This window comes from Vicia villosa, linkage group LG5 (genome assembly GCF_029867415.1).
Source record: "Vicia villosa cultivar HV-30 ecotype Madison, WI linkage group LG5, Vvil1.0, whole genome shotgun sequence".
NCBI classification, from domain to species: Eukaryota; Viridiplantae; Streptophyta; class Magnoliopsida; order Fabales; family Fabaceae; genus Vicia; species Vicia villosa.
The window spans coordinates 166,053,479-166,070,808 of NC_081184.1; the positions used below are offsets into that span (position 1 = coordinate 166,053,479).

Genomic DNA, 17,330 nt, shown 5'->3' on the forward strand with positions numbered 1-17,330 from the left:
TGGTTTTCTATGCGAATTGAAGAATATATGAACTTTAATGATTTTTGTAAATATAATAATTTACAAAATATTGTAATGATCTAATAGTGATTCATAATTTGGCACCACACAAATAAAAGATACGATAATGTTGGGTGTCATTGTCGTGGAAAAAACAAGAGAAACATAAAATATTGATTGAAGTCTAAAAACAGTGATTGCGATTTATGGACGAGTACAAAAATGAAAGGTGTCATACTCTACAAAATATAAAAAGATATATAATCATGAAGGAAATGAATTTACTTGTATTAAGCTATCAAAGCTATTAATAATCAATTATTAGCATCAGCTTAAGCTATCAATAATCAATGATCACTCATCAAATATAAACTATCAACTTATTTAATAGTATAACTTTCAAAATGAAACTAAGAGAATTTAATAAGATTAATTAAATGAAAGATTGAAAATATTTTTTTCAAGAAAAAATGTTATTCATGAATATCTGTAAATATTCGTGGATATCTAAAAATCCGTGAATTATCCGTTTAGTGAATACCCGCACAGATCTGAGCGGATATAGATATCATATTTATCCAACAGAGTAAACACAAATATCATAATATTCGTCCCCATATATATCCATTTACATTCCTAATCATAAATGTGTTATTTCTAACTTTCGTCGAGTAATGTCATAATCTATTTTTACATGTACACTTCGTATTTATTGCTTTGATTCTCGGTTAATTTTTTTTGTTAGAAATGATGCATATGTTTAAGGTTTATTCTAAATTGTGTAATGTTGTTCAAAATGATATTTATGTCTATAGTAGATTGTGTTATATTGTTTGAAACGATGTCTATGTATATAGTAGATTGTGTAAACAGTTAGTGGGTAGTGAAGATTTTGAAGGAAGGGATTATAATTCAACTAAATAATACTCGTGATTCATAACAAGGTCTTTGATTACTTCAAACATGAAATTTTGTGAAAAATGATGCTTGCATTTATGATTATTGATTATGGACTAATTTAACCTTAAACCAATAATTTTAGGGGGAAATTTGATAGTAAGTGAACGATTTCAAGGTCTGTTTTGATTGATATGTGTATTTTTTTTATTTGTAAATGGAAAAGGCCAATACTTAATATGCAGGAAGTCATGTTTGAATCAGAGCAACACCATCAATCAGGTTATCCACAAGAGCATCACCACCATTCCCGTCATTAAATTAGGGGTGGCAAACAGATATATCTGCCTTGTTTAACCCCTCCCTGCAAAAGTTTGGAAAAATAGGTATGGTGGGGCGAACATAATTGAGGGTGTGGATCTAAAACTTTGGTCTTCCCTGCAAAAAAAATGAAGACGGAGCGGACCAACGAGAATTACACCTTTTAAGCCTAAAAATTCAAAAATTCATATTAACGTTTGCGTCCAGAAAAGCTTGCAAAAAATAGGGCGGAGCGGGATGAGCACATTAGAGGATGTGAGGTTAAATCCTTGGTCTGCCCCACACTAAAGTTTGAACAAAACGGACATGCCTAACGAGCCTGGCCTATTTTGCCAACCCTAACTAAAATGAGTAACACCATGAGCTTCGGCTTCGACACATCTTAGTTCCTTAGACTCATCAACCTATATAAATGAATTGTAATTATATGGGTGATTTGGAAGAAGTTATGAATATGATTGTAATGAATAGCATGCCATCTTGTTGATTCAAATTTATGTTGACAATATTATCTTCGGTGCTACTAACGAATCTAAGTGCAAGGAATTTTCTATAATTATGCAAAATGAATTTGAAATGTCAATGATGGGGAGCTCAAATATTTCCTAGAGCTTCAAATCCATCAAACTAAGGAAGGAACCTTCACTGATGAGATTAAATGTTGTAAATAACTATTAAAGAGATTAAACATGGAGAAGTCCAAGATAATAGCAACCCCAATGTCAACCTCATGCAATCTTGATAAGGATGAAAATGGAAAACTAGTGGAAGAAAGTAAATATTGTGGTATGATAAGCTCCCTTATCTATCTAACTGCACGTCCTGATATAATGTTTGTTGTTTGCATGCGTGCACGCTTTCAAGCATCCCCAAAAAGAATCACATTCCAGCAAGGTCAAAAAATATCAATCTAGAACACAACAATTGGGTTTATGGTATACCAAGAGGGTGGATTGTGACTTAGTTAGATACTTCGAATCCGATTTTGTTGAGTGCAGATTGTTTAGGAAAAGTATCAGCAATACGTGTATCTTACTTGGGAACTCGCTTATCTCATGGCATAGCTAGAAACAAGCAAGTATCACGTTATCCACAACTGAGACAAAATGTGTTATCGCAGATAGCTGTTGCACTTACTTTTTTTGGATGAAACAACAACTCAGTGACTACAGTGTCAATCTTTGAGCTATCCCAATTAGATGCGATAACACGAGTTCCATAATCCTCACAAAAAACCTGATACTTCACTCCCGGGCTAAACACATTGAAGCTAGGCACTACTTTATTAGAGATCACGTTGAAAAGGGGGATTGAGCACTTGAATTTCTAACTTCATCTAATTAACTTGAAAATATTTTTACTAAACCTCTTCCTAAAGAACACTTTTTTTTCATAAGAACTGAATTAGGAATATTAAACAAATCATGCATGAACTAAAATGCACTTCTTTTTCACAAGAACCGAATTAAGAATATTAAAAAAATTATGTATGAACTAATATGCATATGTGCTAATGTTGATCTATGTGCGTGTTTTTGGATCTTTTACTTCTCACATTGCGAGGCTTTTATCCACCTTTATGATTTTGACAAAGGGGCGGAAGTATACTCCCATGGGAAGTATAGTATACTCTTTACTTAATAGATGGGGATTTAATTACTCCAAACATATATATGTTGTTTCTTTTATCATCTCTTTAAGAGATGCATTACCATCATCAAAGAGAGGGAGAATGTAAATCTATGTGCTTACATGTATAAAGTTGAAAGTCCCGCAGAAGACCCATATGAAGTTTTAATGACAATAATGATTATTAAAGTAAGTGGAAGTAGCTTTTAACCTTGATGATTATGACCTAATCATAGAGACATCTCATGCCTCACCAACAAGGGACTTAAGATTAAAGTGCTTGTATGATCAGATGCAATCCTGCAAAGAATCTTGAAGCCTCAAATAAAAGTGTGAAAGCTCGTTAGGTCGTGTCAGTCTGTTTGTCTATATGAGTGGCTCGGGTTTTGTAAAAGTAAGGAATAAATATTAAATAGTAAGGCAACTCGCGCGCGCACACATACACCTTGAAACATATTTTTCAAAAGTATTTATCTTAAATATAATTTTCTAGACCAAGCCAAGTGAATAAGAAATTTTCCAAGACATTTTGAACTAACCAATCGATTGATAATTTATGGAAATCGAATGGAAAAAATTTTCTAAGTCAGCCAATCAATTAGAGCATTAACCTAATCATTGGAGAAAGGTTAATCGATTAACCAATCAATTGGGACAACACCTTAATGACTTGTAATGACTCTATATTCAATAATTCCTATTTGGGCATGGTAATCGATTAAAAATGACTTGGCCAATTGATTGAAGCATTATGTCAATCGATTGACTCATCAATTTTTCCCATGGATTGTTTCCTTTTTTATTTCTCCAACTCCTATACAAAGGAGGCTCGCCTCCTTTTCATTTTATGCCACTTTCCACCAATTAAAATTTGAAATTTATCTCTCTATTTTCTCTTTTTCTCTCTATAGAAATATTTCTCTTCACTAGAGGTTGCCTTAGTGCTTTTGAGTGAAACTTTGCTTATGGGGAAAAGCTTGTAAGTAGTAATGCTCGTCGTTTAAATTCTTGAGAGTGTGATACTTTTGAGAGCCCGAGTTTGGTTCGTGAGATAAACTAGTCATAAAATCTTTGTGGCTAGTTTCTTGAGCTTAGCCCAAAAAACTTTATTTTGGTTATTGAGTTAAGCCATAAATCTCTAAATAGTAAACATTGTTCCCTAATGTGTAATTGAATCAAGAATCCGAGATTTTATGTCATTTTGAATTGTATTTCTCTTCTCTCTTCCCCCTTTTTTCACTTTGTGGTTTTTTTATTGATAAAGAAATCATTTATACTCTATTTTTTTGAACATCGTTTTCACAACATTGAGATAATGGAGAAAAGAAAAATTTAAGGTTGAATTACTTCAAAAATAGGAAAAAAAAATATTGATTCATTCATAAATGAAAAGTTTCTTGTTTTTCTTCCAAAAGAAAAAAAAAACACCATCAAATATAGTCATTATAACCCATAACAGAGAACAATGTTACCACTTCAATATATGATCCTTTCGACGTGTTTCAAAATATTGAGAAACTAATCCACATAACGTGGAGTTAAGTTGATTAACACTTGGTGTCGCCACGTATTTAGTTAATCTAATCACCATCAATGGAGCAAACATGCATAATAGTAAGTGGTAGACTCCTACATAATGGGATCATGTCCAATCCTCCACCATGGTTAACTTCATGTTCATATTGTGCCATTATGATGATTATGCTCTATCCATAGTCTTGAACGAGTAAACTCACACGTACATGTGTCTTCATCCTAAATTTTTTGGATTATGGATTGTTAGATTCTATTCTTCAGCTTTGAAATATCTTGCTATATGAGTTGAACTATTGATAAGACTTATGTAACCATAAACCATACTCGCAAAAAAAACAAAACAAAAAAACATAAATGGGCCCATTGGAAATGAAATGGTGTTTTATGTTGAATTGAAGCAAATGGTGTTTGGAAGTTTGCATGATCTGGCGAACTACTATGGACATGACTATTATGGAGCTAACAGCACAACATATACAGAGAATCTAAATCCAATCCTAATCAAACCTTTTTATTTCGTCTTTGACTACAAGAAAATAAAGCTTGGATTGTAACAATAACAATAGTTACATGCCTTGGGCCTCCAACTCTGTTTTCTTTTTATCAGTGGGTTTACAGTGAATTATGTGAAAAATAATTGGTGTTGTAGTTTGCTTTTTTTAGCAAGTGTAGTGAATTCTCTTAGTAAATTGCAGATAACATGTTTATCATTGTGTTGTGGGGTTGTATACATTGTGATTCAAAACCTTATTTGAACACGAGGAAGGATGACAACTGGTCGGATCAGCGCGAATTTTACACTACTTAAATTTGCAACCGAAATTATTATCTGAACTCGAACTCAAATCCAAAGACTATTCACGTGGCAAAATAACCCCCACGTCCACATCTATTGGGTTTGAATTTTTTCACCTGAACCCGCAACAAAATACAATGGCAACATTGAAAATTTTCATTAATTTTTCTACAATTTATATATATTTATGTGCACTTATGTAATTTCATGTCTAAGCGGATGTGGTTTCAAATTTCGGGTACGAGTTTCACACAATTCAAACCCGCACTCAAAATATTGAGAGACACCTGAATTCAGTCAATTTAAATTTTTATCCGTTGACTTGAATTCAGATGCAGATGAATCCTGCCAATTTGAATCTACTTGCTATCCCTAAAAATCAGCAATGCAGACCACTGCAGAATCCAAAATTAATTATGCAGTGGCTAAAAAGGTTGTTATAAAACATTTTTCATAAGAAAATCGTATTCGGTAGTTAAATAGAGCCCTTTTTCATTATATCATGGTTAAATTGAGTATAACCTCCACATAATTTTTAAAAATTGGAGATGGTTTATCCAATCTTGATTTTTAAAAAAAAATTATGGAGCGCGGAAAAAAATTTTAGACTAATACAACAAAATTAAATATAAATAAGTTTTTGTTTTAAAATAATTTTTTTATTTAACCATTTTATGTTAGGATTACACATTATTAAAAATTAATTAAATAGCAAATGTCAAATATTGTTTGGTTAGACATTATTGTCAAAATTTAAATCCTAAACTTGATAGTTGAGTGCATTTTTTTTTAGTGATTATTATCACTTATCTATCAATTAAAAAATAATCATTAAAACGGGAAATTTAATTTAAGATCTCAACAATTTTTTTTTGTTTATCATTACTGATTTAGTCGAATTCGGGTAGGGATGTCAACTTGCCTCCGTTAGCGGGGATCCCCGTAAATATTCCCCGTTTGGGGCCCCAAAGACGGGGAATTTTCCCCCCGCGGGAATGGGGATGGGGAACAAAGTCTCCCGAAGGACTTCGGGGACGGGGGTGGCGTAAATATCCCCCGCCCCGTGGAGTCCCCGCCCCGCATAAAATAGCCAAATGTCCTTAATTTATTTTATATATATATATATATATATATATATATATATATATATATATATATATATATATATATATATTATGTAAGTGTATCTGTCATTTCATATAATTAATCTTATAAACAAATTTAAAATATATATGCATTGTTAGTAAAAGAGTGAGATCTAAATGATTATTTCAAGTTTATTTTAAGTTTGAAATTTTGGTGGTCATGACACTCAATATTATAGATTAAATATTGTTAATACAATATATTTATCGTAAAGGAATAATTTATAAATTTCTCGTGGTTACTTTTTGAAGCTTTTACTGTTAATTTGGTTTTAAAAAATAATAATCATGTCTATGGATCTCTGCATGGGGATCCGTGGAGACCCGCGGGGATCCGCGGGGACGGGGATGGGGGACAAAATCTCCCCGTAGCGGGGACCCGAAGCGGGGCCCCATTGACATCCCTAAATTCGGGAGTCAGTTCTGACATAAGTGACTTCAACCCTCTCTCAATCGTTAAGATCTCAACAATTGTCTTCACCATGATGAACAAATTATCTTCAATAAATAATTCTATCTTGAAAAACAATTTCTTTTAATAAATATATGATTATTTTATAAAAATATTAACTACTAAATTAATTTAGCATTATGTGTTGGATAATATCTACATTATATTAAGAGTCAAGTAGGAAACAAATGATATGAAGAGCGAGGTTGTTAGTTAGAAGAAGAAAAACAAAAAGTGGCATTTTCTTGCTTTTTCGTTTCTTTCCCCTTCTTAACAAAGAACATTTTCCTTATATTAAATATATATAAAAAAAACTCAATACCATTAAATTTGACTAAAATTTAAATATTAAAGTCTATATGATCTTTAATTCTTCGAATATAATTTTCTTAGATAAATTTCTGGTTACAATACAATTCCATGTCCTTGTTAGAAAAGTACCAATTAATGAATTATATATTTTTTTCTTTGGCACCTTTCATATATGGGACCGTTTAGTTGAACCCCTAAATCTTGTTTAGGAAAGAACCGATTAATGAACTATATTTTTTTTTCTTTGGCACCTTTAATAGTAAATGGGACCGTTTAGTTGAACCACTAAATCATGTTTAACATCGCCTTTTAAATTTGGGATGATTTGGTTGAACCACTATATCATGTTTAAGATCGCTTCTGAGAGAAATGGAAAAGACCCACAAGAAGGATAAGCTTATTGTTAATTTTATGTTTGGAGTCTCCCAATTGATTTGACATATTTAGTTGTTCTCTAATAAAGTTGTTTTTGCCTCAATAATATTTTAACTTGAATGCATTTCATAATTACCATAAATAGGCAAAGCACAAGCATGTGTATGTAAGTTTACAGATTTCGGAGACAAATAAAAACACAAGTGTGGGAGCTCGCTTTACACACAAAATGAATAAAACACAACAAACCCATCAAAATGTATTCACTCAGAATAAAAAAATTGCTTTCAATATTTTCCAGAAAAGGATAACAGGAATGGAACTGTTTGGGGTACATCTAGAAGATCACAACACAATAAGAATAAGAACAAGAAAAGCAGATGCAGGAAACAAACATCAAGAAAACAGGGATGCTCCCCCAAATTACATATTCAAAGCTATACAAAGATATCCTATGTTACAGAATGTGCATTCAAATCAATATATTATAATAATACGTGAGTAAAAAATTATACGTGGTTGTTAATTAAATTCTAAACCCCAAACCAGGCCACCTCTTGGTACTCTCCTTCTTTGTCCTCTTTGAATTCGGATCAATCAGATTTTCCAAAGATTTTGCTTTTCTGTCTCGTGTCTTACCAGCTTCTTTCAGCAACTCAGCTAAACGACGCTTCTCGTCTTCAAAATCAGGATTTGCTATTCCAAGTTTCTCTTCCCTCAACTTTAGAACATATTCTAAGATTTCAATTGCATCTCCAACCCTGAACCATGCCATTACACAAAGGGTCTAGTTTAACATCAAAAAATACAAATAGCCTCTTAAGATTGGTTTATTTCAGCTTATCTAATTACATAAGCTCTTCTAAGACTATTTGGGAGAAGTTAGGGTACGTTTAAATTGATGGAATGTGACGAAATGGAGCAGAATGGAACAAGGTTACATTGTTTGGATCAATTAAAATCGGATGGAGCATGAGCGGAATGAGGAATTTGCGTTGCTCCGTTCTAAAATAAGCGAACGATGGAATGAAATCTTCATTCTGCTCCACTCCATTCCGCTTCATTCCATTCAACTCCATTCCATTCATAACATGTTCATAACTTATTTTCATAAACTCTCTAAGATAGCTTATACAAAAGCAACTTACTTAACCTTATTTGATCTTTTGTTATAGAATCAACTTATGCATAAGAACTTATGTTTATAATGATATACATGGTAAGTTAAGTTATTTATCCAAACATGGTAATAATCGTGCATCAATCATAAAATTGTTTAAAAGAGAAAGGGAATTGAATTATACCTTCCCATTGCATCATAAGTTGCTGCAAGATTGCTATAAACTCCAAGAGTATCTTGATGACAATGTCCACATTCTTGTTCAAGAATTCCTCTAGCTTCCTCAAACAATTCAGCAGCTTCATCAATCTTAAACAATTGCACGCAAGCCAATCCCATTTGGTTCAAAACAACACCAAAAAATGCAGATTTTCTTTCCCCACTGGTTCTCAATTTCAACACAGCACTCTCAAAAGCACTTCTCGCTTCATCATACTTCCCAATCATATAATACATCACTCCCATCCGCGCTTCTATACCTGCAATCGTGCTCTGCTGTCCAGGCTTATCCTCCAACAATTTCATCGCCTTCTGCAACAGCTTCAAGGCCTCCTCCGGATCATCCACAGATTCAAATATAGCCGAAACCTCGGTCAAACCACCAGCAATCTCCTCCGCAGTTGTCCCAGGAACCGGTTTCGAGTATATCCTAAGCGCATTTTCACAATAAGATTTCGATTCACGAAGCTTCCCCGTCCTATGATACAAATCAGCCAACCGAACAAACACAGACGCAACCGAAGGATGATTCTCTCCTTTCGACGATTTAAACACTGTAAGCGCTTTCTGATAAGAGAATATAGCCTCATCAAATCGACACAAAGACATATAAATATTCCCAATGCTCACATCAATTGAAGCAACTTCCGTATCTTGTCCATTCGCAATCATCGCCATACTCGCCAAAACAAGATGCTCAAGCGCCGGCTCGTAATCTCCCTTCGCTTCACAAATCAACGCCATCAGCCTCCGATCCGCAGCTTCCTCGAGCGAAGCAGGCTCACTATGCGCACGATGGATCTCTAAAGTCTTATTACAAAGCTCCTCCGCTTTATCAAACTGCATCGCCTGAACATTCGCCTCCGCCAAATACCGACACGTCTCTCCCACGCGCGGATCGGTTTCACCTAGGGTTTGCATCTGAATCTGAAGACCTTGTTCATAACACGAAATGGATTTATCAACCTGACCTAGCATGGAGAAAGTGTCACCTAACTGCATATAGCCTGAGAAAGCAGCGAGAGCGTGATCGGCGCCGGTTTTGACATCGGGAACAAGGATCGCTTGTTCGAGGACAGGTACAGCTTCTTCGAATCTGCTTAAGCTACAGTAAATCGCGGCTAGGACGTGGAGGCTCATAGCGAAGTCGAGGCTGGGGATGTTATCGACGGCGCAGCGTTCGAAGGATTTGGAGGCGCGGATGGCGTAGTCGAGGGCTTTGGAAGGGCCATCGCCAGAGGCGATGGTGTCGCGGGCGAGTTTGAGGAGGAAGGGGCCGAGATCTGGGTTATCGAGCGAGGCTTCTGAGAGGAGGAGAGTGTTGGAGTTGGTTGGGGTATCGGGGGTTTTCTTTTTGGAGCGGGAGGAAGGGGAGGGGGAGGGTGGTTTTTTGGGGAGTGGGGAGTGGGAGGGTGGTGTTTTGGTGGGGTCGGATCTTTGGGGGGTTTCGGGTAAAGTGATTCGGGGCGGAGGTCCGCCGGGGGAGACGAGACCTGGCATGGTGAGTGTGGGGATGAGAAGTGGAAACGGTTGGGACTAAAAGGATGGGAATGTGATGAGATGAGATAGATGAGATGTCTTTAGTGTGATTTGATTATTATTATTGTGGTGTGAGAAGGTGGAAGCTGTGATGGAGTTTTCGCTCTTTTACTTGTGTTGTTGCTTCTTCTTCAACGTCTCTCAAATCTACCTGTCAGGAGGGTTAGTTTTGTCATTTCGTTACTCTTTTATCTTTTATAGCTATAGTTTGTGTTGTGGATTAACTCGTGTCGTATCATTATTGAGCTTAAATACAGTCCTTTGTTTTTCTCAATTTTTCTTTTGGGTAAAATCTCAAAATTAATAATTCATGTGTAAGATTGTTTGGTCTTCCGATTTTATGTGGCTTATGCCTTATTTGAATTTGATAAAATGAATTTACACCAATGCTTTAAGTAAACTTAAATCAATTTTGGAATAATGATATCTAATATTAAGTCAACAAATATTTTGGTGAATCATTAATGATGCTAGTCAGATAAGAAAAATAGGATTAATTTTTTTGGTAAATTTTAAAATAAAAATGACCAAACATCTACTTTTCAAAATTAGGAAAAATAATAATTTTAAACGAAAATAAGGAATAGAAAATATATTTAAGTTTAATTATTAACTAATAGCCTATTTTGTGAATATACTCGTCTTCATGCAACATTTATTTATTTTAATTTTATAAAAAAAAATAAGAATCTTGCTAACCAGTGCCCTCAGGGTAATGGTTAAGCATTTTAAAAAAAGAAAATATTATATAGAAAATGTAATATTTCAATTTTCGAGACATTAAATATACAGATTATCGAGATAAATTTATTATTTTTAAAGTCTTAACCATTGCCCTGAGGGCACTGATTAGCATTTCCCAAAAAATAAACATCACTAAAAGATTTTCTTTGTTTTTTAATAAAGGGTTAAATATGTGTACTCTCTTTCTCTTTAGTTTTATATGTAAACAACAATACCAAAATAGAATGTTGTTTATGGACTTTATTCAGGTCAAGTCTCAAATCAGTATCACTGACAAAAGATCAAGATTTTCTTCTTCAAATTTGTTTTCTGAATTAACAGTCAAATTCGTGTTTAGCACTTTCACTAAAGCTTCTCAAATTAAGGACGTCATCTGGACTCCTCCAAATTCAAACTGGGTCAAAGGAAATTGTGACGGAGCTTATATTTATGATTCTAGCAAAGCAGCTTGTGGTTGATTTTTCAAAGACCATAAAGGTGATCTAATTGTTAGATTTTATGAGTCTTTACCTTAGTTTTCTTCTTTTTTTTGCTGAATTTTTTGTTGTCGTTAACGCTATTAAAATCGCCTCTTCTTACAATTAACAAAATCTTTGGTTGGAACCATATTCTCTTTCGGTGGTCAAGACTTTGGGATTGTTGCTCTTGTTCATCGGCAACTTAAGCTTAGATGGGAGATTTGTAGAGAGTATACATCTTCCATCTCTTTATTGTTATCTCATATTTACAAGGGAAGGTAATTATTGTGCATACTCTTTTGCTAATTTAGGCCTCACATCTAATTCTTTTTGTCTAATCTATTTCATTCTCCTTAACATCTGAACTGACTTTGTAAAGAATATGTTTTGTTTATCTTTTTATAGGTTTTTTTTAGAGGCTTTTGGTTTGGCCCCTCTCTTTTTTATATCCTTTTTATTTTTCAATATATTTGGGCCTTATTCAAAAAATTAACACCAAAATATGTTCAAGAATTTTAAATATAAGAAAAAATAATTATAATTAAAAATTTAATATTATTATTCTAATTTATTGATAAATTAATTAATAGTTGTTGATTTGTTGTCTATTTTGCAAAAAAAGAAACTTTTTTCAAAAGTCATATAATTGCTTCTATTTATTATGTCCTTTAGCGTGTTCTTTATGGTGAGTCACCACTCAGTTAGACGAGCTCAATTCTCTTGCTTGTTGGTATGTTTTTTTTTATACCTACTCCGCTTCTTCAAGATAAGGTCTATATTATAGAAAATATATTTAAGCGTAAGGTGACAGTGGATCTGGGGAGTGTCGTGTGCCTCTTGCGAAGAGGGTTATTATAGTCAACTTCCCATTTGTTTATATCAGTGACTTGGTGGCATCTGAGTGCTATATGATTTTTTTTAGATAGTTAGGATGATGTTTAGATTTTACTAAGGATCTTGGAACCCTTTTTTCTTGTTTTAAGAGAGTTGGATACTATGTCTACGTTGACACGAAGTCTTTGTATGATCTGACACTCGGTAGTAGAGTTGTTATGGAAATTTTAGAATGGTGCGGTATTTTTAGGTTCTTGTTCGAGCATGTAGGATGTGTCAAGTATGAGCATTTTAAAGATTTGATAATGATATTTTTAGTAGCTCCGTGGTAAACTTTTGTGTTTACTTAGTATGACTTAAGAACCCTATTATGTATCTGAGTCTAAACGTATAGTGGATTGAATGGCTTTGACTTTGTGATGGATTTTTTTTTTTTTGGTTTCTCTTGAAGATTATCTTTTGTTGAAGGATATTTATTTCATCTAAACTCTAATTTTTTTTCATCTTTTGGTGCATTGTCAGTGTTAAGTTTTTCAATTCTTTAATTCATGTGTTATTTTTTTGTTGATTTAAACTTGACTTCCTATTGTTTTTGCTTTTGTTAGACTATTTTTGTCTGTTTTGTATTTAGCGTATTGAATTTGGTGTTCTTTGTGTTTGTGTTTATCTTGAATCTCGAACTATATATGTGAGGTCTTTAATACATCTTTATTTATATATAATATTCTTATTCGGGGTTAAAAAATAATTTATTTTTAAAATATTTTCAATTTGTTTTATTTTCAACCATTTCCAACATAAAAGATAAAGATATAAAAATTAAAAAGATTGCATGACTTAAATGCAATTAAACTCTATTTTTAAAGGTTTTTTTGTTAGTTATATATATAAGACTCGAGGGTGTATTGTACTGCACAGATTGCAAATTGGTTGATTTATTTGAGTAAATTCATGCATGGTTTTTAGAAAAAAGATTTTAAGGAGGGGCAATGAAATGTATGTGTCACTGCTCCCTAAAATGAGAGATTTTATCTAAAAAGCACTTTAAATGATGAAAACTGTGACAATACTTTAAAGCGTCACATGAAACCAAAATATAAATTTAATGATTCAAAAAGTATATAGTCACATGAAACCAAAATATAAATTTAATGATTCAAAAAAATAAAGAAAACTATATATTGAAAACAAAATGGATCTTCAATTTCCTTTTTATATAAACCAGGGCTAATTGCCAAAAGAAGAAGAAAAAAACTACTATAATATAAGTCCTAACAAATTTAGTGTGTTTGGTTAAAGAAAAGAAGAAAAAAAAATCAAAATGAAACAGACAAAAATATGACCTATATATGTTAACTAGTTGTGTTAGAAATCTGTAACATGTTACTATGGGTTATTACATTTTAGTGTTTTAAAAGTTAAAGAAAAAGGAAAGGAATACATTATACTAGTAGGTTTTAAAAAGAAGTGAATAGCATGTGAGCAAAGAAGAAAGACTCACATCACAACGTGAGAAAAAGAAAAGACCTTATTCAAGCATTATTTTACATTAATAAAACTCATCTTCAAATTTTATCACACATTTGATGACATGTTATATAAACGGTAACATAAAAATGGTTGCATTGAAAGAGAAATTGGTAATTGTGGTAGGTGGTGGTAGAAGTATATGGTCTGACAAATTAAAGAAAGAGGGTGAAACTATTAATATTCCATTTATTTCTTGCTATGATTCCATGTGTTGTTGGTGTATAGATGGATCATGTAGTAATGCGTTTTGGAATATTTCACCTTGAAACATCTACCATTGACTTTATGTCTTGCTTTATTTAGTGCGATCAATCCGTATACATTATTTCACGGTAGTATGTTTTTTTTTTTTATAAGCTAGATTCATTAATAAACGAGTATTAGGGGTACTCGAACCCGCTTACAAAAGTCGAGATGAATTTCGGTAAGTAATATTTCCCACCAACTGAAACTTAACCTAAATATCCCACCGAATTTTTACAAAAATCGTAAAAGTTACACTTGGATAGAGAAATTTTACCTACACTCAACCACTTCCAAAGTTTCAGCTTAATGTTCCACACTAAATCAGAGAAGCAAAGGTCAACCCCGTTAAAAACGACGTCGTTGCGGTGCCTCCAAATGCACCACCCAATCGCTAACCAAATCCCACAAGCTCTTTCCTTTCCAATACCTAATTTCCTACACTCCCCCAGCCAAGCCAAGATTCGAGCAGCTGTGGTTCCCTCTAAAGCAACTGCAAAACCCAACCAAAGGCCTATATCCTTCCAAACCTGTTTTGAGAAAGAACAATCCTTGAACAGGTGGTTTAAATCTTCATCACCGGCACGACAGAGAGAGCAAGAAGGATCCAATTGAACACCTCTACGGATCAAAGATACCTTAGATGGGAGCTTGTCGATGATGCATCTCCATCCAAAAACCTTTATGCTAAAAGGAACACTTGCCTTCCAGCACGCCGCGAGACTGAGCTTGGTTAAATCCTCCAAGGGAGGATCTGCCTGGGTATCTACCAACGCCGTGTAACCTGAACGAGAAGTATAACCGGCTTCTTTGTCCTTGAGCCACAATAAAACGCCCGCTTCAGATCTGCTAGGAGCGATATTAGCAATAATACCACGCAGGTCTAGTAATTCCTGTAACAAAATAGCATCAGTGGAATAATTGCCAAAAGAACCCCAAACCCAGTCATTCCCTATCCAGCTTCCCATTGAATCTACACTTCCTTCTTTAACAGAAGATTCATTAAATAGATAAGGAAACAAATCTGCAATCCTGCCAGCATTTAACCAAGGAGCATTCCAAAACGGAACCCCTTTTCCATCTCCTAAACTGAAAGCGCAGTTTTCCGACAAGATAAGTGAAGGCAGGTTAGACTCCAACTTCACAATGTCAGTCCACCAAGCAGATCTGGATTTCAAAGGACTCCTTGTGGATCCATTAAGAAAATTAAACTTCAAATCTCCGTATCTCGCGGATAACACTTTGGCCCATAGCGCCTCGGAACCTTGCAGCATACGCCATTTCCATTTAAACATCAGAGTAGTGTTGAATTCTCTAAAACTCTTAAAGTTCAGCCCACTGTTTTCCTTTGTCAAGCAAAGAGACCCCCAACTGACCCACGATATCTTCCTTTTTCCGTCCTTCCTTCCCCACAAGAAGCTACTCTGAATTCACGGTAGTATGTTATTGCCATCCCACTAATCATATCATGGCAGCAGATGAAAGTAATATTTTGGTTGGATAGTAACATGCTAGGCTTTATTCTATTTTGATCCTTAGATGTTATTATTCTAAAACCTTTATCTATTAGACTTCAATTGTGCAAATTAAGTCCTCAAAGTATCTATCTTAGTTACAAAATTATGTCACTAGAACATCTAGCTTTTAACATCAGAAGACACACTACTATGTGACACATGTTGGTTTAACTTTTCACTTAAGCCAACTTGACAATTTGTTCATGAGTATGTTTGATCAACAATACTTCAACTCATGTCTTCTTGTTGATATATATATATATATATATATATATATATATATATATATATATATATATATATATATATATATATATATATATATATATATATATATATATATATATATATATATATATGTAACCTCAATAATCCTCAACAAATGTATTTCTAATAATTTTGTCTATATTGAGTAATTATTTATAATAAATTTTAATATCTTTTTTATATGTATACAGTCTAATATTTCCCCGTAGTCGAAATAGAAGGTGGATGAATACTGAGACTATCTATAAAATCGTCGAAAATTGTAGCAGAAGGTCCTTCGTGAAGATATCAACAACTTGATAACGAGAAGTAACATGTAATACGCGCACTTGGCCGCGAGTAACTTTTCCCCGCACAAAGTGTATATCTATTTTTATGTGTTTGGTGTGTTGATGTAGAACTGGATTGTTGAATAGGTACACGGTGCTGACGTTGTCACAATAAACTAAAGTTGCTTTTGTAATAGGGCAGTGTAGTTCTAAAAGTAAATTTCGAATTCAACACGATTCAGAAACTACATTAGCCACTACGTGGTATTCGGCCTCTGTACTCAATCGAGACAAGGTATTTTGACGTTTTCCTGACCAAGATAACAAGTTATCACTAAGATACACACAATACCCAGAGGTAGGTCTTCTTGTGTTTGAACTATTAGTCCAATCAACGTCTGTGTTTGAACTTTTATGTGTAACGAATGATCCGTTTTAAGACTGACATGTGTTGTATTTTTGGATCACGTATAAAGAGGCACACTTGTTAAACTACATATGATATATCTGGTCTTATAAATCTTAAGTAGTGTAATGCACCCGCAACACTTCGATATTTCGTTGCATCATGATAGGGATTACCTGAGGACCCACTGAATTTTGATTTAGTATCCACAGGTGTTGGAGTTGACTTGCATAAAGACATTCTTGCATGTTCAATAATCTCTTCTACACATTTTTTCTGAGAGAGAAAAATACCTCCTAAATGAATGTCGAGTAACAATGATGCCAAGAAAATAACTCAGAGGACCTAGATCCTTCATTACAAATTCAGAACTCAACTTGGAGATAATATCATCCACATAGAGAAGAATGTAGGTCGTGTCATTCCCATGATGATAAATAAATAACGAGTCATCAAAAATGTTGCGAGAGAACCTCATTGTAGTGATATAATCAGTGAACCGCTGATATCAAGCATGTGGTGCTTGTTTAAGTCAATAGAGAGACTTTTTGAACAAACACACATGATCCAGGAATTGAGGATGATGGAAGCTTGGAGGTTAGTGCATGTGCACAATTTCATGAAGATTGTCGTGCTATAAGGCATTTTTAACATCCAATTGATGAAGACACCGTGATTTTGACAAGGCAATGCTGAGTAATGTGTAAATAGCAACCTGTTTG

At 33.9% G+C, this 17,330-nt stretch overlaps 1 protein-coding gene across 1 annotated transcript; it reads right to left on the reverse strand.

The window, feature by feature from the left end:
- Positions 1–7,724: 7,724 nt before the first annotated feature.
- On the reverse strand, positions 7,725–10,487 carry LOC131603742 (protein KINESIN LIGHT CHAIN-RELATED 1). Its single transcript, XM_058876163.1, has 2 exons — positions 8,767–10,487; positions 7,725–8,223 (listed from the first exon to the last, which is right to left on the reverse strand). Exons 1-2 carry the CDS (start codon positions 10,299–10,301, stop codon positions 7,989–7,991), a joined length of 1,770 nt encoding a protein of 589 aa, XP_058732146.1. The 5' UTR covers positions 10,302–10,487; the 3' UTR covers positions 7,725–7,988.
- Between the last annotated feature and the right edge of the window lie 6,843 nt (positions 10,488–17,330).